Source organism: Protopterus annectens, chromosome 1.part2 (assembly GCF_019279795.1).
Source record: "Protopterus annectens isolate FY-2018-M chromosome 1.part2, PAN1.0, whole genome shotgun sequence".
NCBI classification, from domain to species: domain Eukaryota; kingdom Metazoa; phylum Chordata; order Ceratodontiformes; family Protopteridae; genus Protopterus; species Protopterus annectens.
In genome coordinates, this window is record NC_056727.1 from 126,569,082 (window position 1) to 126,592,960 (window position 23,879).

Below are 23,879 nucleotides of genomic sequence, written 5' to 3' on the forward strand. Positions count from 1 at the left end.
TTCCTTTATTGCATCTGCTATGTCTGTGTTTTTGCCACCTTTCTCTACAATTTCTCACACAGCCAACTTTTACTTCATTTTTTCTGTTTGAATGAAAACTCAGCAATGGCTAACTCTGCCTTTTACTAGCGTCCATCTCCCTTTCTCGTCCTTTCCAGTAAAATATGCTGTCTGTTATTGCTGCCTCATTTTCTTCTACTGTTCGTCAGTTCAGTCCCAATTAATATAGCTCAGCGTTTCTCCTTTCTTTCTTTTCTTCCTTATTTCTTTTTCTCTGCACATGTAACCCCTCTGTACCACTTTCCTGTCTTTCTTCTCCTCCCTCTTCTTTTTTTGGTGTTCCACCTTCTAGTTAGCTTCTTCAGCAATTCCCTATGTTTCTGTATGTACCTAGGCCCAAGTAATGTATATCCACTGCCCATCCACCTCATGACTTCCTCCTACCCTTTAAATGTATGGTCTGTAACATTTCTCTCTCCCAGCTTAGTTCCATTCATACTGTTCATCTCTCATGCAAAGGCAAATAAGCAGTCTATTGTACTTCCCTGTATTTATACTGTTGGACTTGTCCTTTGAAGCGCTTATGGCTCTTTCTTCCCCTTCATCACACTGCCTACATTCCTTATTCCCTTACTTTCCAGGTTTTTCAAACACTACTTCCGTACTCAAACTGTTACCATGCAGCCTGTCAACTCCATTCACTACCACTACAGTGAACTCTCCCATATTATACTTCTGTCATACCTTCTCTTCTCACATTTCCACTCAGGCTGCAACTGCCCCCCTCCCCACCTCCTTTCCACATCACAAACTTTGTCCCAGTCTTTTTAAACAGTAGGAACATATACAGTCTTTGTCCACCACATCTGCACATACATTCCTTGCTCACCTCTCTTTACTTTTTACCTGAATCCTTACTGCCATTCTTTGTGTCTAGCAGCAGAACTACATTTGAACATTCCTTCATCAGTCTTGCCAGAGTCATCTTTTATTAAAAGTGTTTGACATTCCTTTCACATTCTTCATTATTTACTTTTTCCTTCCCCATAGTTCAGTCTACATCACCTGCTGAGCTGAAGTAAAAAAAAGCTAATTCTTTGGGAGCACTCACTGACTGAAGCTTGGCTTGCTATGAGATGACTGCAAGAACTAAAAGAAATGTCTGTAACCCAGAGCTTTGTTCACCCAGTTACTGCCTTCCTTCATCCTCTTATTCCTCTTTATTCCCTCAAAATGTCTCCCCTGTCCTACTACTGCAGAGAGGAAAGCATTCCCTGTACAGTAATGCACCAAAAGAATTCACCAGTGCAAACATCTCTTTATAGGGTCCCTAGCCAGAGATATTAGAACAATGGCATAGGGCGACTGTTGGCACATTTAGTACAAAAATACAACAGATTTAACATTCTAACCCAATGATTTTCAACCTTTTTATGGGAAACTGTACTTTCTTAGGGAACACTACACAATCTTCCTGCTGTGACCATTTCCAGTTGTTTAATCATTTTTAGAATAATCGTTTGCTTATAACTATAATTAAACCATGGAGACAAACTTTTCCTTTAGTGCATTATTATTATTGTTTTTTTCTTTTTTCCTGCCACAGTTGGCCATTAGCTGCCATCAGCTCCTCCTCATTTACTAGGTCATCTACCAAATGTATCTTGGCCTCCGCTGAGCTCAACCCTCCCTTCCCATCTGGGGATGGAGAGGAGATAGAGGATGCTGATTCAGCATTATACTGCAGCTAGCGCCAACGGCAGGCTTACAAGCTCTGATTCACAGGTGTATACACACTTCAGCAATCTCCTGAGCAGGTGGCACATCGGCTAATGCATCTTGGAGCTCACCAGGCTTGTACTGCAGCTTTATTGCTGTAAAGCCTTGACTGCATGTATCCCAAAGGATAGAGGAGCTGCTGTTGACTGATAGCTCCCATTCTCCCCCTGCAACCCTTCCCAGTTTCAGTGCCGCTAATCGAACATGGGTCGTAGGGAATGCAGTAATGGCTTTATCCCTTTGTGCCATAGGACTGCTTGTGTATTATTGTTTGTTGTAAAGCGTAACCATGCAGACTGAAAACTGAGACAGATTATGCATTTTAATAAACTAATGTAAAGCAGTCAGAGGAGAATGTTGTGTGCAGCATAGGAACAATACCAGACAGTTGATTACAGGCACCAAAAAAGCCTAGCCGTATACAACATTAAGCAGACACACTTAAAGGTTTTTGCCATTTTTTATAAGTACATAATGGTGACCACCTTCCAAGTCAAGAGGGCCATACATGGTAACCCTGACACAAATTTGTTTCTACCCATCCAGTCATCAAGACTTGAATTAAACGCAGGCAAAGTAGTACTTTGCTTGACCTGCAGTGGTAGCTTATTGCATTAGCTGGTAATACTTTGAGTTAGGAGCCTATCCCTCCAGTGAGTCTTGTCTATTTGTTGTTGAAAATTTAGATCACTAATAAGGGTGTTTTTTAGAGCCACTGGTTTTGTAAAGAAATAGGTAGTTAAATAGGATTTGGTTTTTCATGACTTGAAAAGCAATTCACAGGTCACATCAGAGCAGCTGGCAGGCTTCTGAGCATAGCTATAGTTGAGCTATTCTATGTGAATAATTGAGAGGTTTAAGGCCTTTAATGTTTTTGGTTGGGATGGTTAAAAATCTGTGGGACCTTTCAAGTAGGGCAATATGCTTAAATGTGTACATAACAAAGGTAAGTACCTTAACTTTACAAATTTGCCAGTAGCTGTAGAATGAATTCAGATTAGAATTGGAAAGTCAGTATCACTCCAATTGGCATAGGTTCATAGGTATGCATAGGGCCTTCTTATTGAATGTGATATTTGTGCTTGTGACTTCCTCACAGTTGCTGAATTTGCGGCTGAATTTTGGTAAGACATGCATGTAATTCTTTAGAAAGAGTCTACAGCTTTAAAACTCTGAATTTACCAGGGCAGCAGAATTCATCAGATTATGCATGTATCCCATGGACCTCTACTGCAGAAGGTTTAAGGTACTGCACAGTGAAGGCTCTATTTTTTTAATGGATGATTTGTCTGTGTGACCTTTTTACCCTTTGGTTTAGATGTTGTTTGGGATATTTTGCAGGCACCTTTATGTTTATGGACGTCAGGCTTAATTTTAAGTCCTATGTTTCTAAAGTGTAGCCAAAGAGTCCACTTACTGTACTGATGAGGTCATAAAAAAGACTGAAATGTGCATTTCTGCAGCTAATGGGGTTTGACGTTATTGATGTATCCATGAAGACTTAAAAAAAAGTAAAATGTCATGGGTATTCAGAAACCATGTAGCTGAAACACTGGTGTGTTCTTAATGGGTCATTTGTGTATATTCCATGGGACTTTACTACAGGAGGTTTAAGGTATTACATAGTGTATAGACTGGCTTGGCTTTGTCTTTCTTGCACTTTTTACTGAATGGCTTGTCATTATGACCTTTATATCCTTTGATTTTCTTATTTGTAAGAAAAGGGCATTCTCGTTCATCTAATATGTCATGATAAAGATTGTAATGCATGTTATTAATTCTGTTTTTTTTTTTTAATACAGTTAGGTGACACAACAGTTATGGTAACAGCAGTCAGTAAAACAAAAGCCACATCATCTCAGTTCATGCCTTTAGTGGTAAGTATAAATATTAAACATTTGTTTATGTGAAATAAAATGTGTGTTCAACTTCTTCACTTGAATTTATTGTGCTTTAGTAATTCTGGAGAAACAAAATACAGTTAAGTTTAAACTTGAGTTGACATATCAGAATTGATTTTTTCTGTGGATTCTGTGATTTAGGTTGATTTTCGACAGAAAGCTGCTGCAGCGGGAAGAATACCTACAAACTACTTAAGAAGGGAACTTGGATCAACAGACAATGAAATTCTTACAAGCAGAATGATAGGTATGGTATGTTGTATAGATGTGTTTGTTTAGACATTCAGAAAGTTTTACACCTGCAGTTTTAATTATTTTTATTTGTTAGTTCTTGACAGCTGCTTAAACAAGAACAGGAATTGCAACTCTTTCTGTATGTGATTTATTCACATTTCCTGATAAATAACTTTAAGAAGACAGCACTTTTTTATTGTAAAATTTCCTTGTGTATCAGTCTGTTAGTCATAAAAAAACAGTTTTCTTAGCTAGGATGGATTATGCAACATCTTTATTCATTAGGACTACTATTTATATTGTTTGTTGGGTTAGCAAACTAGCAGAATTAAAAATGCCAGAATGCAAAATACCAGTAGGCAGACTGTTCTGGATCGAATGACTGCAGTTATTGTCTTTGTGGCGGTGATTTTTTTCATTATTAAACTTTGACTGATGTGGTCATTTCACAGTCTTTTAGGTATTTATCAAATAATAACATATAACTAAAGGGAGCAGTCATGTGGAACATGTGCTTTTCTAACTGCTTACTCCTGTTTGCCAGAGAGGTTTTACACTGCATTAAAACTTTAAAAATAAATAGTCAAATACTTGCAGTTTAGTATTTAATAACCATAAAATAATTAGTCATGATTCAGATTCCTGTTTGCCTGCAATAGCCAAGGCATCCATTTCAACATTTTATTTTCCTCGTGTGTTAACATTCTATGACAAAAGTTCCCTTTTCTTAAAAAAAAAAAAAAGTTTTCACTGTTCCCTCTATTTTATCTAAGTAGTCATCCATTGAGATGCTGCGAGTACCACTTTTATAGACCAAATATTTATTTGACATTTGTTTATTGGGAAAGTCCGACTGGGTATGAGCCCCATTTTCAGCGTACGCCGGGGGGGAGAAAAGCTCCACAGTACACATTAAACAGAATTAAAAAAATCCAACTATAGTTTCAAATACTAAGGCAATAACAAAGTAGTACAATATGTGGAATACAATAAAAGAAAAATAAGCAAAATATAAAGGCAACCAATAAAGTTGACCATACATTATATACAAGGTAGAAGAGAGTTCCTAATACGCATGTTACACAATGATGCATGAAAAATATATAACAGAGTAAGTAATAGGTCATAAAAGCCATATACTCTCTCTGTTAGGAGAACTAGATAAGACATTTCCATCATAAATTCTGGGCTAGATAAAGATTAGTGTAAGAATATGAAGAAAGGACATTAGAATGTTAAGGAATTAGAGAGGTGAGGCTAGAAAGTAGGTAAAGCAGGAAGGGAAGTAGGAAATATCAAGAGAAAGTCTATTAAGAGTGGGAGAAGGGAATAGAAGAGAGTACTGAGATGGCAAGGAGCACGGGCAGATCCAGTTATTGGTTAGATGGTCTTTCAGCCTAGATTTAAAGGAATAATCGTGGGGTGCAAATCTGAGTGAATCTGGAATGCTATTCCATGATTTGGCAACACAGTGAGAGTACAAACTAACCCTGCTAGATCTTTGAAGTTTGTAACTAAATAGTAGATACTTGTGACAGGAGCGTAGGTCGTGAGATGGAATATAGTGTTGAAGTAGTGATGATGTAGTTTGGGAAAATAAGGAATTTACAGTAATTTGTGAGTTAATGTTAACTGATTAAAGCTGAGAAGGTGGGGTTGTTCGAGCTAATGTAGGAACTTGAGAGCAGCGCAATGGTGAGAGTAGTGGGCCTGCCCTGTGTCAAATTTAGCTACTTTATTACAACATTGACTAAGTTTTGCTTTGAGAGAAAAGTGAAGATTGATTAGGATAGGTGAAGCATATAGAAGGGGAGGGTAAGAGATAGGTGGTGGAAAGGGTTACTCTTGTGGAGTTGGAGATGAATTTCTTAGCCCTATACATCATGGCAATTTTTGATTTTTTTTTTATGATGCTGATATGTAGGTCAAACATAAGATTGTTGTCAATAGTTACACCTAACAGTTTTGTATGTAAAAACCACATTGATTAAAGTGTTGTTCAGAGAAGTAATAGCAAAGTTAGAGGCATCTGGAGAAAGGTGTCTTGGTAAAAATAGTAGAAGTATAGTTTTTTGGGTTAAGTAGTAAATGGTTGTTGGTGAGCCAAAACTCAATGGAATTGAACGCTTCTTGTGTTAAACTCTGTAGATGAGAGAGAGTCCTGGCAGAGCAGATTAATATAGAGTCATTGGCATATTAATTAGGGTGGCTTGTTTGCTGGCAGTATTAAGATGGTTAATAAAAATGTTGAAGAGAAGTGGACCTAGTATTGAGCCGTGGGGGTACCCCAGTGCTAACAGTTAAGTAAGGAAGGAAGTTCGAGTTCCATTTGACATATTGATATATGTTGGACAGATAGCTAGTGAACCATTGTATGGATGTTTTGATTAAGCCCAGAAGAGATAGCTGGGGTAACAGTTGGGGTGGGAGACAGTATCAAAGGCTTTGGATAGATCTAAGAACAGAGAAGAGAAAAAGTTTCCTGAGTCATGAGCTTTGTTGACAGTGTCAGTAAAGGATAGTAGAGCAGTGATAGTGCTGTGTGCGGGTCTGAATCCATGTTGGGTGGGAGAGAGAAGATTATTAATTAATATATTATATACATTATATATATATATATATATATATATATATATATATATATATATATATATATATATAATGTATTATATAGCATTACAAAAGCTGTGTTTTCCCACCTTAAAATTTTAATTGCCAAAAAGCATGTATAAAATCCCCTGCTAAACCAGTATCACATTTCCAATGAGGGTATCATTTGAGTATATTCCAGAGAGTCTTGTGGGAGTATTAAAATACATAATGAGGCATTTCCAACAACAACCAAAAAAAATAAATCTAAATTGCTTTTGCAGCATGTTTGAGAAGCAGGATAACTTACCCCAATCCATGCATGTAATTGTAGTTCTTAACTCTTCATCGCAAGTAATTCAAAACATATTTCTGTCTTTAAGACACTTGTGGAAGAAGGTAAGTCCACTCCAAGTACTGCAGTTCCTTTTCTATAATATAGCACAAGCAAAAGTAATAAACAAAAAATACAGAATATATATTGAAGTAGATGAGATAAAACAACTGTGAACACAAAGAGCTTTTCGGCCCACCTGGTGGTGAGACTTCTTCAGGTAAAGGCATTCACTAAAACCAGTGCATTTAAGTACATTCCATGGTGCAAGCATGTTAGTCAGCGAATGGGTGAGGGCTATTCCCAACACACTGATGATGCTGTGAGGGTCCACTCAATAAGTAATTACTTCCTTTAAGAGTTTCTTTCAAAACACCCTCTGGACTTATTAAAAGGTAAGTATATACATTCTCTTGTCCATTATTGTGACATAGTAAATCGTACTCATAATATGTTGTTGTTTGTCTTTCGACTTTTCCCGGTTAGGGGTTGCCACAGTGGAACTCCGGTCCGCTAATGATTGGCAGTTGGTTTTTATAGTGTCGAGTTGCCAGCCCGATGCCCAACCTTCAACGAAGGCACGCCCATTCAGCGCATGTCTTTCGAACGCCCACTCTACCGCGGGGAGGACATGCAGACTGCACACAGAAGGCACTCCCAACCCAAGCTGAGAATCGAACGGGAGAACCTCTTGCTGTGAGGTAACAACGCTACCGCTGCACCACCGCGGATTACCTATACTCATAATATGTAATTATACAATTATTAAAAGTATTTAAATATTGAAGAACCTTTTTAAAATGTTGCTGTTAAAATATTTGAAAATATTTAAAATATAAATGTGCTTAAACTGCATATAACAGAATGGTGAAGTATAAAGTAGTAGTAAAATGTACTAATGCATAAAAATGTTCAGAACACTTTTCTGTCTTATGCAGCAGGCGTGGCATCCTACAGTTAAACATATGGATAAAATATAAGAAATATATATAAATATTGGGGTAACAATTATATGTGAATACATGGAAGTACAAACAACATTCCTGTCTATACATCATGGCATGGCACCCACCATTTGAATTATGTGTTGCTAAATTGACTGCTGTTAAGCGTTTGTACGTATTAGCTTGTACTGAGACAACTGTTCTATATTTGACATAGCTAGTTTGTCCTACAATTCATCATGTTAGTCATCTCTGGAGGTTTCTTAGCTTTAAAATACAAGAAATAAAGTAAACCTCATTTAACCCAATGTAAGCGCAAGCCGTAGTCCTGAGTTGCCACAATAACTCTAACCTTTTAAATGTGAAGATTCTGGGCCCCCTCTTTCATCAGACTTCACATTGTCTAGTGCCTTAAATTTAAATGTGTGGTCTGTGTATTCCTGCTTGTGTCTCCCTTTCTTTATATGGTATAGGTGTTCATAAACTCTTTCCCTGAACCTCCTGTCCGTCTTCCCTATGTAGAATGCTGGATATTGTGCACAGACCACAGCTTTAGTCTGTCAGTTAAATGTGTGTTTTATGTGATACTCTTTATCTCTAATGGTAAAGGGTGACCCTGTAGACATGTGTGGGCAGTAATGGCACATGTTGCATCTGGACATACCAGCTTCCAAGATATTTTTTAGTTTGGACCCTGTTTGAAAACTAATCTCGATGGACCCTCTATTCTTTACATGATAGTTGGGTCATTCCGTAAAATATCCCAGTTTTTAGTGATGATCCTCATGATCTCATATACATCTGAGCTAAAGGGTGTAATCAAACTACTCTGTCCAAGATTGTTAGTGCCTGTTTTTGTGCAAATCTAATGTTAAGTTTTCTGAAATGGGTTTTCTATCCAATATTGGTTTATAAAAACCTCTTTTTGACCGCACTTCTGTCATTATTTGATTCAGTAAGAGGTTTGGGGTAACCCTTTCGAGAAAACATACCCTGTAGTTTACTACATTCCGTGAAAAAGTCTTCATCTTTTGTGACCACCTTTGCTGCCCTCACTAGTTGCCCCTTCACCACCGATCTTTTTTGGAATGACATGGCCAGTAATAAAAAAATGTGAATTTCCCAAAGTTTTCACAAACTATACTGTGCATATACAAGCCATTTTCTTTCTTATTATTATTTATGTCCCTTACATGTTCGGCTATTCTCTCCTTTAATTTCCTAGTAGTTTACCTACATAGAAAGCCAAATGTGAGTTGCATGCTGCAATGTAAACTACTAGGTTTGTATTGCAATTACAGTGCCCTAAACATGAAATACTCCAGACATAACCTTCTACCACCACATGGGGTCCTTCATTTATGTATTTACATACCTTATACATATTACATTTTGTCATTCTGGAACAATAGTTTTGACTCTCTTAATCAGTATTCACTCTGAAGAAGCCCAGGATGTTATTCGGTGAAAGCGCTTAGTGTTTTACAATTTATTAAAACTTGGACTGTTTGTACAGCTGGCAGTGGCATTTTTTATTTTTATTTAGTTTCATATTTCCATTAGAAAGCATGCCTGGATTAGCTTGTGTGACTTTGCGGAGCCCTTCAAGTCTTCTTTCGTCAATGCCCCCTTTGATAGAACCTTCTTATTCGGCCCCAAAGTGAAGGACACACTCTCCAGGTGTGAAAAAGATGGAGAGACTCTTTCTGCCATGGGAATCCATTTTTTGACCCTTCAAAAGTACCTTCTGTAGGAACCAATGAGGAGGATGAAAAATGTGGTTCAAAAAATCCCAGGGTCCTTTCCGAGTTCAACTTGGAGATAGTTCCCTCAGAGGTGGAGGAGGGGGCCTCAAATGGACAATGCTGCCCACGTGGCAGATCTGGCCCACAAAACCAAGAATCTAGAGATTTTTTCGCTGACGGACCCTATCAGCACTCTTGAAAGGATGCCCGATTGTCCACCTCCGGAGGCAATCGGGGGGGAGGGCATTTATCCCTGCACCAGAAACCCTAGCTAGACATTACAAAAGATACGTGGGTGCAGAGAATTATTTCCAGAGGTCAAAATAAAAACATTGCAACTGTAGTGATAAATCAGGCAGATTAGAGGAAACAAACACAAATGAATAAAAAATCTGCCAGAACCACAGTAATGTCACTGGTTAAAAAGTTTTAATAAATGTTAGTTTAAAACACTTTCACATATAGCTTTTTCAGGCTTTTTGTTCATTATTCCCAGAGGTTATATAATTTCCTTTTCCCTTCCACATGCATTTTCACGCAAGTTTCCCAATGTTCTTCCCAATCAAGAGATAAGCAGCAGCACTAGAAATACAAAAGCTGCTAGAAAAATGTCATCCAAGAGGTCCCACCAGACCAGATAGAATTTGGAATTTACTTAAGATTTTTTTTAGTGCAAAAGAAAACTGGGAACTGGAGATGTGATCAATAGACCTTCAAAACTTGTACTGTCACTTAAAAATGAACAGAGAGTCCAGAAGGTACTTGCGCTTCCAGTTAGGAGCTAGTCATTACCACTTCAGAGCCCTGCCCTTTGGTCTCACTGCAGCACCCAGGGTGTTCACCAAATGTATGGCAGTGGCAGCAGCTTACTTGAGACTGGGTGTTTCAGTGTTTAGATGACTGGCTCATTGCCACCCCGACCAGATATCTACTAATAAGAGCAAGAGATCAGGTACTCCACTTGCTTCCTTCTGGGAATTATCATAAATTAGAGCAAATCTCAATTAGAACCATCTCAGATACTGGAGTTTATAGGAACAGTTTTCAACATGGTATCAGTAACAGCTTCTCTTCTTTTTGCAAGAGTACAGACTGTCATATTCTAGGTCAAGAAGATAATGCACAGTACAACAATTTCAGCACAATTAATTCTACAAGCCCTAAGATCAATGTTGTTGGCCATAATTTTAGTTCCTCTAGCAAGATTCCACATGAAGATTCTTCAGTGGATGCTAGCAACTTAATGGTCGATTCTTTATCAATACATGTCAGTCCAAATAAAAATCACTAAAGCATTGCAAAAGATATCTTTGGTGGTTGTTTCAATCAGATCAAGTTCTGCAAGGCCATCCTTTCATTCTTCCTCAGCTCGAGCCCATAGTGGCCACGATGCATCCCAGATTGAGTAGGGGGCACTTACTGGGGAAAACAGTCACAGGCACTTGGTCTCCCTAAGAGGCCAACACGCATATCAACATCCTAGAATTCAGAGCAGTGTTCTTAGCATTGCAAACCTTCCAAGACTGTTTCTCTCTAGGGACAGTTGTGATTCAGACGAACATATCAGTAGTCTGGTACATAAACAGGGGGGAACCAGGTCTTGCCCCTTGAGCTAAGAAGCCCTCGGTGTGTGGCAATGGGCGATCTCTTCCAACTGCTTTCTGATAGCAGTGCACATTCCAGAGAAGTCCAACGTGATAGTAGGCAAGCTGAGCAGGTCAATTCTACTACCTCACAAGTGGTCTGTCAACAAAAAAGTGGCAGAAATGATGTTCCATCAGTGGGGCCAGCCTTACTGCAATCTTTTGCATCTCCCCCAAACAGCAAGTGCCACAGTTTCTTTGCACTGATTTCCCCCCACCAGGGGAATCACTGAGGGATGCTCTGCTTCATGATTGCCCCCTCGATATCATCTATGCTTATCCCCTGACTCCCTTGATTCCCAAATTTCTGCAGAAAGCTGCCAGGTTGAAGAGCAAAGTCATTCTCATTGCACCTTACTGGCCTCAACAGATTTGGTCCCCCTTTCTTTGGCATTATCTACTTTACCCTCCTTGGATTCTGAATCCAATTGCAGACCTCCTGTCTAAACCAACAGGCATGATTCATGCAGATATCTTGAACCTAAAGCTGACGGCCTGGTTTCTCCACTTCCGTTAATAGCCAGACAACCTGTGTTCTTTTCCACTGTCCATCATATACTTTTATATTCCCATAAAGCTTCTATGAGAAAATTTTACAAAGTAAATGGAAGAGGTTTGTTTTTTGGGTGCATCAGAACCATACCGACCCTTCCTCTGTACAAAATGTCCTTGAATTTTTGGCAGCAGTTTTCAACAAAAGAGCTAGCTCTTCAACCATTAAATTTCAATTGGCAGCAGTCTCTAACTTCCAAATTGGATTTGAGAATTCTTTCCTGGCTTCATGTAAGCCTTGTAAGGCCTTTTTGAGTGGCACTCTTCTGTTGAGACCACCTTATAAAGACCCTACTGCAGCATGGAACTTGAATTTAGTACTGCAGGCCTTAATTCATTCCCCTTTGAACCAGCAGCAAAATGTGATCTTAAATTTCTGACCTGGAAAACTATCTTTCTAGTGGCCATTACCTCGGCTAGAAGAATTTCTGAACTTCAAGCATTGTCCTGTAAACCTCCCTACTTGAGTTTTCATAGGGATAGAGAAACATTACGAGTCAGCCCTTCTTCCTAAGGGGGGTGTCAGAATCCAACACCAACCAGCCCATTAATCTGCCTGTCTTCTTTCTAAAAACAAAGGAGAATATATGTTGCACTTGTTCGATGTTCATAGACAGTTACATTTCTACTTAAGATAGAACAGAAGAAGTTAGAAAATCTGATTAACTATTTGTCTCCTTTGCAGATTCCAGATTAGGTAAATCAGTTGCAAGGGTAACTTTGGCAGGAGGACTTTACCAACTGTATATCTTTTGTTTGCAATAAATTGGGTGTCTCATTGCTAAAACCTTTAAGAGCTGACTCAGCTAGATCCATGGCAGCTTTGTCAGTGTTTTTATCTAGGCATTCCATAGATGACATGTGCAGCTGCAACTTGGGGTAATACTTGTACCTTTATTACTCCTTTGGCTTAATCGTGCTTAGAATATCTTTCCTTAGAGTCCACCTGGGATATCAGATAGCTGGGGACTCTGTCCCAACTGTTGAAGAATGAATGAAAATTGATAACATCAGATACAGAGGTTGTACTCACAGTAATGTTCCATCTGTGTTGTTCATTTTCATTCATCCTCAACTCCCCTACCACCAACCCCCAACCATTTAACAAATGATTTCTGGAAGAACAAGAGTTTATAAGGACACGTCTGTTCCTGCCGCTGAGCTCCAGATAATGGCTTTCTATAACAAAAGAAGCTATAGTAATATTTCTTACTTATTCTAATCTAGCAAACAAGATCTGAGGTATGTTAGGCGTTGGTGCATTATGGGTAAGGGAGGAGCTAGAGAGCTTTTTAGTTACCATGAGCTATAGTGACAGCAGAGTCGGATCCAAACCCAACTGTTGAGGAAGAATGAAAATGGGCAACAAAGATGAAATGTTATGGTGAGGACATAACTTGTTTTTCCAGCTCACCTTCTGTGTAGCTGCTTGCATCCAACAGTTCTCCTGATCCTTCTCCAAACCTTTTAATAGAAATTGGCATAGGAAATCATTTATTTCAGTTGTCAGCAATTGCTCAGATTAAGATACACTGAGATAATGCAGTAGCAACCCGCACCTTCACTGTGGCATCTGCATGGCAGGTATGAAGTGTAACCATGCCCATTTAAACAGCATCATTTTTCTTTAGGAACTCTCTTCTTTTGGATTTTGATGTTAGTGTTACCTGTCTAAACAACTCCTGTGGTAATTTTTTAGGTTTCACCGGAATTTGTTGAGAAAATAACCCACACTGATTTTTCTGAGGTCTCGGCTTTGTTGCAGTGATGATGTTACCAACACACTGGTTAACAAGAGTTTCAGAAGTTTTCAAACATGATTAGCTAGTTCTCATAATTTTTATTAACTAGACTCGGTGTTCAATTACCCCACTACCGTCATAATTTACTTGGCATGCCATTTACCAGCCATACAGGTGATGCAAATAATGACCCAAAATGAGCAGCTTTCTGACACTCCCTTTAATCTGAAACAGCATTTTCCTACGATATCGAAATAGTGCAGAGGGAGTTTGGTTGTGTAAAACATCAGATGTAACGTATTGCTTTAAAGTGAAGAAAATGTCCAACTTAGACATACTTCACTTTGTAAAAAGAATCCTGTCAAAAAGTTTAATAGTAATGGGTAGTGAAACTATTATTTTTTTTGTTTTGTGCTTAGTATATAGCTCTCAAGCTTTCATCTCCATAATATAGAATAAAAAAAAAAAACAGTTGGAAGAAGCCCAAATTAGGGACACTTTTTAAATTATTGAACTCACGCAAAAGAGGATTTGAATTTATGTGCATTTTCTAAAGTAAAAATGCGTAACTGTATCATTAGCAGGGTTTACTGACTGTAATCCACCAGCTTTTCTCAAAAGTATTTATGGAGTAAACCCCCTGATCCAAATATAGGGACACTCTTAAAATTACATGCAGGTTAGGTGTAGATTGGCATATTGATGTTAAATCTCTTAATTCTTCACTTAGGTATATAGCACACGAAATTCATAATTTCATGTTTATTCTTGCAAATGCTCTTAATCTCAAAGACGTTCCCAGCCTTAGCCACAATATGCCCACAGCTCCCCAAATCAAAATGGTGTGCCTTAATCTGAACAATTACCCATCTGTCTTTCCTTTCCTAATCAGATCTAGATCCCAGTCAGTGTGGTTTTGTGAAGAGCAGATCCTGTCTTCTGAATCTAGTAGGCTTCTTTGAAAAGGTTAAAGAGGCTGTGGACAGTGGTCACTCAGTGCACACTGCTTACCTTAACCAGGCCAAGGCTTTTGATACTATTCACTATGCTGGAATTATTAAAAATGAGACTAACTTAGTGTAAACCCTGTCTTGCCTACTGGATTGCATATTTTGCCACCCAACAGATCCCAGGTTGTGAACGTTGCCGGTACATTCCCTGAATGTAAAATTATAACAGGGGGTCCATGCTAGGCCTTCTGCAGTTTGTGATTTATTTTGCTGACATCCAAGCTAGTATGCCAGAAGTATGGTTAACCAAGTTTGCTGATGACTGCAACTGCGTATTGTTATCCACCCCCTCCAGCAAGGGGTTTAATATACATATACATGGTTTATTAAAAATGGTCTTAAGTTGAATGCAAAAATGTGCAGCATAGTGTTGTGTGGCAGAAAAGCTGCTTCCACCTCATATGATATAAATGGTACTCCTCTTCAGACAGAGATGGTCATAACAGCCCTGGCTACTTTTGTGAACAACTCTTTCTGATTCGATTGTCATATTTCCACTATAGTCAGGAAAGACCTAGCTGATCTAGTTAATTATTGAAGGAAAATGTTCAAGAACCAAACAAGTCGCATCCTATCCCTTCCCTGATCAAATCAGTCATCGAATACAGCGTCTCCTTTAGTATGTAAAATCCAAGCATATTGCTCAACTGGAAAGATTTCTAACCAAGAGTTTTAAGTGTCTTACATTCCTTAACTAAACTGAAAGATTAGCAAATCTGTCCTTGTATTTAATAGTGTACTGGCTGCTCTAAGTATAACTACATTTATCAACAAGAATATACTGGAAAGCAGTGCGTATAGCTTTTTGAACCATGAGAGATCCAGTCCTATTTGACGTCGTGTTTTTTCACAAAACTAATGCCTCTACACACACTTGCACTAGGGACTTAAATCTACACCAAATTTAAACAGGACTCACTGGAGGAATAGGTTCTTAGCACAGCATATTCCCAGCCTACGGAGTAAGTTGCCACTGTAGGTCAAGTTAATTTTTGCTTTGGCTACCTTTTAGGCTATTCATAATGACTGTATGGGTGGGCATACACCAGGGTTATCATTTAAGGCATGGCTACCTATAAGGCTGGTCTTGCTATCTGGATGAGAATCCACATTTACATGAGGATAATCATGCAACACCCTGCTTGATTTGTGAGATAAGCAGTATTATGTGCTTGACAAGATGGCAAGAACGTTTAAATTTGTCTAAGCATTTTATGGTCCCCATGATCGCATGCCTGGTGTTACTCCAATCTCCATGCTAAACCCCAAAGCAGAAAAACCTAAAGGGCGTTCTAACCCAGTAACATAATTAACTGCACAGCCGCTGCTGGGGTAGTGGTTATAATATTTTCCCCTTAAAATTAATTTGCACAGCATGGTTTACACTGTGGATACTTGGTTAAACAGCCATTGTTCTGTCATAAAACACACACACCTATGACGTTAAATGTAAAGGCAGCACAGCAGTGAAGTTCTGTAGATCAGCACTACAGGAGGTTCAGCATTTGAGCGAGACGGCTGACTGTAGCTGTGGCCGTGTTGTAGATCTCTGTTACATGGCTGCAGACTGAGAAAGGGAGGGAGACATCAAGTTATTTTACTGTGCAGTCTGCAGCCACAGTGTCTTACAGAGGTGCACATGTTTACAGTTTGCCCAGTGCTCATTGCAGTTTTACTTGACCAAATTAGTGTGTTTGACAGCAAGTTCTTATTTCAAACTTATCCTTAAATTAAAAGGCATTAGTTAGGAATGTCACTAAACAGCCATGTGCTTAAGCAAGGAAACTGCTACAGCATTTGGATGTTTATGGTTGTTTGGGTTAATTTGCTGTTTGCAGGCTCAACCAGGTTTCGGTTAGGTATACCATTTGTTCGACTAAGGACTCTGCCCATCTGCGTAGCTGAAGAAGAAATAAAGATCTACTCTTTTCCAACCACATGGCTATTGATTTAACTGAGATTTAAGGAAAGCCCACCAGAAGCAAAAAAGAGTTGTTAGATGAAGATTTCCACTGCTTACACCAGCTACAATTGAGACCCTAGAACATCCCAATCGAAGTTGAGGCTATGCTGATAATTTCAGTGGTGCTGTTTCAACTACTGGATATGGGGAAATAATTATGAAGGTGACACTTGCAAGACTAGTCTTGTTTCATATTGAACAAGTAATGGTGGGAGGATGAAGTTTAGTAGGAACTGATTCTAAAGTTGTATATGCACTAAGGCGTTTTTTGACTGTGGATGCCTTTACAAGTGGTGGAGTGACCTTCGTTTTCACTAGAAGCCATATATGGACTTGGGATGTAAAACAAACACTTGGCGTATTTATTGGATCTGCATTTCATTTTGGTTACTGTAACAAATTTGGTAAGGGTTTGCATAATAATTTTTGTATTGTATATCATCTGATTTGTTGTTTGAAGGCTCTTGTTTAGTGTTACCATATGCAATAATTGTAAACAAGTCTTTGTGTTTTTGAGACTTCTAGGACAAATATCTAAGATTCATATAAGTTTTACAGGTTTACTTTAAACTTTTTGAACATCCAGAACATTTGGAACATACTACAGTTTATAACATCTGCTCACCATTTTAAATGTGCCTGATTTTTTGTCAAGTGTATTTTTACTTACATTGATATAAGAATCTTATTTGCTTGATCCTTTTTAACACTTGATCATTTATAACTACAGTGACCAGTCTTTGGTGTTATCCTAGTTGACTTTTATTTATCATATTTTTGGTGGGATCATACTGTTGAATAATATTCCGCTGTGGTGCAGTGGTAGCGTTGTTGCCTAACAGCAAGAGGTTCTCCTGTTCGATTTTCGGCTTGGGTGTGGAGTGCCTTCTGTGTGGAGTCTGCATGTCCTCCCCGCGGTTGAGTGGCCGAAAGACATGCGTTGAATGGGCGTGCCTTTGTTGAAGGTTGGGCATCGGGCTGGCAACTCGGCACCATAAAAACCAACTGCCAATCATTAGCGGACTGGAGTTCCGCTGTGGCGACCCTAACTTGGAAAAGCCGAAAGACAAACAGCATACTGTTGAGTAATAGCTGTGGGTATTTGGGGTTATTGGTTGACACTAGGTACTTAACCCCTACACCATGATATCACCATCTCAACCCTCACATACTCAACTCCTACTATATACCATTTGCATCACTTCCCTCACTCTGCTAACCACCATTACCAGTTACCAAACACCACTTACCTATACACTATTCATTCCTTACAAAGGAACAAATACCTCATAAAGATTTCCACTCTTACTGTCTACCTTGCTTAGGCCCTGACCACGACGCTTTGTTGTCGGTTCTGTGCCAGGTTCAACTCGCTATCAAGCTTAGGTACGATTGGGCTTTAAATTATTTTGGCAGACGCTTCAATTACAGAATGTCGCCGGACACTACCGGAGTTCAAAAGAAGCAAAGACAAAGACAGGCCTCCGAGGTCCAAACAGGACTCGGCAGCTGGAGCCAGCGTCCGGTTCGCTGTCGCCAGTGAGGCGCTTTTGCAGCCCCTGTCGCCCGCCACTTCTGAACCGATGGTCGACGACTCCCATGGGGAGCCATCAAGGCCCAATATTTTAACTGCTGCAGGACCTTCGGACGTTGCTCCTTCAGATGGGTCCGGAACCGCTGTGCAGGTACCGGCTTCTGAGGGGGTTTTCAGGCCTACTCATATTACTATTTCAAAGGCAAAGGCAAAGACAAAGACTCCTACCAAGTCTAAAGTTTCAGCTCAAGCTGCTTCTGAATCCACTCCCAAGACACAAAAACAATTATTGAGGATGGCTGAAGATTTGCTTACAATGATTAGGGGTTCTCACCCCCCTCCTGAGAAAAGGCCTCGACAGGATGTTACTCTGGAATCCTCTGACCAGGCTTCTGTATCTTCTGTTTCTTCCTCTGATCAGGACTATTCCTTTCCCCCTTATGAGGATTCGGATGCTGAGGATTCTTTGCCCTCGGCCTCTCCACCTGAGGATTTTTCTTTTGGGGAAACCTTGCATGAGATGAGGGAACATTTTCATTGGGAAGGAAAGGAATATTCTGCTTCCAAAAAGAGGCTTAGAGAATTTCTTCTTCTTCCTCAGCATAGGCCTTTAGCTATCCCTCCTGTCTTGGACATTGTAGATGATGCTTTTTCTGAGGCTAATTTGAATCCTGATTCCATGCATCCTGCTCTTTCTAAGCCTGATAGATTTTATAGGGTTCCTGACTCTCATTTATTTTTATTTAAAAACCCTTCTGCAGATCCTGAAACTATTTCTCAGGGCTCTAAGGCTGCTAAGGTTGCTACTTCTAAAAATCCTATTCCCTCTGAGAAGGATTCTCGTGCTTTAGACAGGTGGGGTAAAAAGGTATATACTTCTGCTACCCTGTCTGTAAGGGCTTTAAATTGCCAGTTTCATATGTTTAAATATCAGCAATTTCTTTTGTCTGTTTTAAAGCAAAAGCTTGCTTCCCATCCTTCTTGTGCAGAGGATAAGGAACTTCAGGATGTTTTGCATGCTACTGAACAGGTTAACAAGCATAGCTTACATTGTGGATGTTCTTCATCTCACATTGCTGCAGTCCTTACACTTGGGTAGTCCGCTGTCCTCGGTCGGCCCGAATATCAAAGTATTAGGCTGACGTCGGTCAAGGCGCTTAAGACTGACATCAGGACGTCAGGGTACAAATGCGCATGACCGGCGTCATATCCTCAGTCTTTTTTGCCGCATGGTCCAATGCAGAAGCAGCGTTGCAAGTGCCGTTCGGCGTTCTGAAATTTTTCGAATTCGGAGTTTCAGACCGAGTCAAAGTTGGCTAAGTACCCGTTGGGGAATATTTTGTTTTTCTTGCCTCAGTGGTTTACCGGATGTCAGAAAAAGTTAATAACTGTATTTCTTGTGGGAAGCAGATACCGCATAGGGATTATCATACTTTCTGTATTCCTTGTTTGGGGCCTGAGCACGACGTTGTTGGGTGTCGCTTTGTGCTAGGTTCAATAAGCACTATTGAAGGTTAGATTGTGCCAGGTTGGTCTTCGGAAGCGTGTAATTATAATATGCCGCCGGATGCTCCGACGCCGCTTCAAGAAGCGCAAGACAAAGCAGCTAAACCCAGGCAAGAAGAGTCGTCTGCACCGGACGCCGGTTCTTTAGAGGCCAGTGGGACGGTGGTTCCGCGAGGCTTCTCTGGAGTCCCAGGGGGAGACTTTGATATTGCAGGATGTGGCCTCTCAGGAGGCAGGTCAGGCTGAAGGGGCTTCTCAGGTTACTTTACTCCCCTCCCTTCCTAGGGTGGTTAGGCCCTCTCCTTCTGTTTCCAAGGCTTCTCCCAGAGGCAGGCCAGGTTTAGCTTCTGTTGGTGTCACTCCTAGTTCAACAGGATCTGTGCCCAAGAAGCACATGCTTAAAATGGCAGAAGATTTAATTACTTTGATTAGAGGTTCTTTGCCCCCTCCTGATAAGAGGCCTAGGGTGGAACCAGAGTTGGGGAGTGTTGAGCAGGCTTCGGATGTTTCTGAGTCTTCGGCTGAAGACTTGCAGGAGTACTCTCCTTATTCTGATTCTGATGCAGATGATTCGACTCCTTCTGCTTCTCCTCCAGAGGATTTTTCTTTTCAGAGACTCTTCATTCCATGAGGGAACATTTTAAGTGGGAAGGTCAGGAATTCTCTGATTCCAGGAAAAGGCTTAGGGAATTTTTGCTTTTACCCCAGCATAGGCCTTTGGCTATACCACCTGTTCTGGATGTTGTGGAAGATGTGTTTGCAGAGGCTTCACTTAATCCTGATTCTTTGCCTCCTGCTCCTGTTAAACCGGATAGGTATTACAGGGTGCCTGAGGCTCATAAATATCTTTATAAGAGTCCTAGGGCAGACCCAGAAACTGTTAGTCAGGGACCTAAGGGTGTCAAGGCCTCTGTTGTAAAAAATCCGGTTCCTCCAGATAAAGAGGCCAGAGCTTTGGATAGATGGGGAAAGAAAGTCTATACTTCTTCCACCTTAGCTATGAGGGCTTTGAATTGCCAGTTTCACATGTTGAAATATCAAAACTATCTTCTTTCTCAATTGAAGTCTAAGGTAGATGCTCTGGGGGAAGGCATTGAGTGTAAAGAATTACAAGATTTAGTACATGTCTCTGAACAGGTGGGTAAGCATTCTTTACAATGTGGTTTTGATGCTGTACAGGCCTCGCCTAGGGTGGCTGCCACTGGGTCAGTTCTTCGCAGGCACGCCTGGCTGAGGGATCAGAATTTATCTGACCATGTTAAGACAAGGATTTTGGATGCTCCTTTACAGTCTGATGTGTTGTTTGGTTCACCTGTGGAGTCAGTCTTGAAGAAAATGGAAGACAAGGCTAAGTCTATGCAGGCTGTTAAAGATTTTTTGCAAGTTCAGCCTCCAAAGTTTAGTAGGAATTGGCCTGCTAAGGGGTGGACGATTCTTCTTATGATTCACAGTCTAGGGGTAGATCTAGACGTGGTAGGGGCAGAGCTCAGAGCTCCTTCAGACCTAGAACAGGGAGTTCACCTGCGCAATCTTCGGGTGAGGGCAGGGGCCAGTCCTTTCGTAAACAGGCCCAATGACCTACCTTTTCAGCTATCAGATCCTTCTTGCCTGGCAGCACCTTTGGGAGGAAGGTTGGCACTCTTCAAGGAAAATTGGAGTTTGATTACCCAAGACAGATGGGTATTGGATATCATACACCAAGGTTACAAGTTTTATTTCCATACCTTGCCTCCTTTCAAAGGCATGCCGGACGTTCCTCCTCAGCAAAGACTAGAAGCTCACAAACAAATTTCTCTGCTGCTTCAAATAGGGGCCATACAACCGGTCCCTCTGCCAGAAGTGGGCCTAGGATTTTATTCTCGCCTGTTCCTAGTACCAAAGAAGGGGAACACGTGGAGACCAATTTTGGATTTATCTATCCTCAACACTTATCTGGACATTCCCAAGTTCAAAATGTTGACGTTACAACAGCTTTTACCTCTGCTGGGCAAAGATCACTGGATGGTGACTCTGGATCTCAAGGAGGCTTACCTTCATGTTCCTATCAGGCTAAGTTGCAGGAAATATCTGCTGGCTGGGACTTCTCATTATCAGTTCTCTGCATTGCCCTTTGGCTTATCTACTGCCCAGAGTGTTCACGAAGGTTCTGGCTCCAGTGATAGCTTTCTTCAGGCTAAGAGGAATACAGATCTATCCTTATTTGGACGATTGCCTGATTCTGGCTCAAGGAAAGGATGAACTTCTTCATCATTTACAATATGTGATAGCAGTGCTAAGATGCCTGGGGTATTCTGTGAACTAAATAAAGTCCAGTCTAGTACCCTCTCAGGACATGTGCTTTCTGGGTGTGAGACTGAATACAGCATCCCAGATGGCCTTTTTGACCCCGGACAAACAAAAGAATCTTGCTCTTTACTTCCATCAATTGTCACATCAGTCCAGGCTGACTGCAAGGACAGTCCTTCAAGCCTTGGGGTTCATGGCATCTTGTATTCTGGTGCTTCCCAATGCCAAACAGCATATGAGGAAGCTACAATGGTATCTCAAAAATGTATGGACACAGCACTGCCAAGATATGGACACTGTCATTCAGATAATACCTTGCATTCAAAAGGAATTTTGTGGTGGGCTCAGGAATGTCACCTAAACAAGGGACTCTCTGTGACCCGCCAGAGGCGAAGTCAGATTCTAACGACAGATGCCTCAGACAAAGCTTGGGGAGCTCATCTAAATGGAAAGTGGGTACAAGACACGTGGCCTGCTAGACTTCAACATCTACATATCAACTTGAAGGAGATGTTAGCAGTCCAATTTGCATTAATAGCTTTCAAGGATTTACTTCTTCCAGGGCAGGTGTTGGTTCTAACAGACAACACAACTGTCATGTGGTACATCAACATGCAAGGGGAACACATTCTTATCCTCTATGCAGACAAGCAATGATTTTGTGGGAGACTGCTCTCAGTTTACAGCTAAATCTTCAGGCAAGGTTTCTGCCAGGAGCACAGAACTCCTTAGCAGATGTGTTGAGCAGACAAATTATGGATCCCCACGAGTGGAAATTGGATCCTCATGTATTTCAGAAATTGGCAGTGTTATGGGGAACTCCAGACATAGATCTGTTCGCTTCTCCACTAAACTACCAGCTGCCAAAGTTTTGCACAAAAAGGTTTCATCCCACAGCTTGGAAAGTGGATGCTCTTTCATTCAATTGGAGCAATCTTCATGTGTATGCCTTTCCACCTCTGCCTCTCCTCCCAAAGGTACTCCTGAAGGTCAGACAGGACAAGCCAAAGATGATTTTAATAGCTCCAGATTGGCCTCGACAGCACTGGTACCCATTACTGAGAAGTCTGGTACGGGAGCCTCCATGGCCTTTGCCTTCGATTCCACACCTGCTGTCTCAGGAGAACAGTCATTTACTCAATGTCAAACTTCACTCTCTTCACCTAACAGCCTGGCATATTCTGTTTTAAACCCTGGAGGGTCTCAGCTTCCACAGCAAGTTTTGAATGTTATTTTGGAGGCCAGAAGGCCTAGTACAAGGAAAGTGTACGCAGATAAATGGAAGAGATTTTTATTTTGGAGTACAGCAAAGGAATTTGATGTTTCTAAGCCTAATTTAAGTGTGGCTCTTCAGTATCTTACTGAGTTACTGGACAAAGGTTTGTCCTTCTCTTCTATTAAGGTTCATGCTGCAGCAATTTCTGCTCACTATGACTGTGACCCACCATTGTTTTCTCATCCTTTGTTTAAGCAATTCCTTAGAGGGGCAAAGAATATAAGACCCCACGTGAGCTCCTACTCCTGCTTGGGATCTCAATTTTGTGTTGGAGAAACTCACTCTACAACCTTTTGAGCCTGCAGCTACTGCCGAGTTGAAATATTTATCATGGAAGACTGCTTTTTTGTTGGCCATTACCTCTGCGAGAAGGGTTTCTGAATTGCAGGCCCTTATGGCAGTTGAGCCTTTCTTAATTTTCCATAAGGATAGGGTATCTTTACACTAATCCTTCCTTTATGCCTAAAGTGGTTTCTAGTGTGGCTTTAAACCAAACTATTCATTTGCCTACTTTTTATGCAAACCCCAAAATAAAGGGGAAAAGATTTTGCACACTTTGGATATACACAGGCAGTTGCGATATTATTTGAGCAGAACTAAAGGGTTCAGGCAGTCTCAGCAGTTATTTGTTTCATTTGCTTTGGGTTCTCAGGGCAAGCCTGTGTCAAAAACTATTTCTAAGTGGATTGGGTTTTGTATTGCTTTCTGTTATTCCCATCATGGTAAGGAGATTCCAGCTGGGATTAGGCCTCATTCCACTAGGGCTACTGCCACTTCTACAGCTTTTTAAGGGGTGGCAACTAAAGATATTTTGGAGGCAGTTACTTGGAGTTCAGTGCAT

The 23,879-nt window shown here is 40.5% G+C and overlaps 1 protein-coding gene across 1 annotated transcript in view; it reads left to right on the top strand.

The window, feature by feature from the left end:
- Positions 1-23,879, top strand: part of PNPT1 (polyribonucleotide nucleotidyltransferase 1) — a 1,644,852-nt gene that overhangs the window by 15,585 nt on the left and 1,605,388 nt on the right. Inside the window, exons 3-4 of the mRNA XM_044055211.1 lie at positions 3,582-3,656; positions 3,822-3,927. Of these exons, the coding sequence (XP_043911146.1) occupies positions 3,582-3,656; positions 3,822-3,927 (181 nt within the window). The remainder of the gene's footprint in view (positions 1-3,581; positions 3,657-3,821; positions 3,928-23,879) is intronic.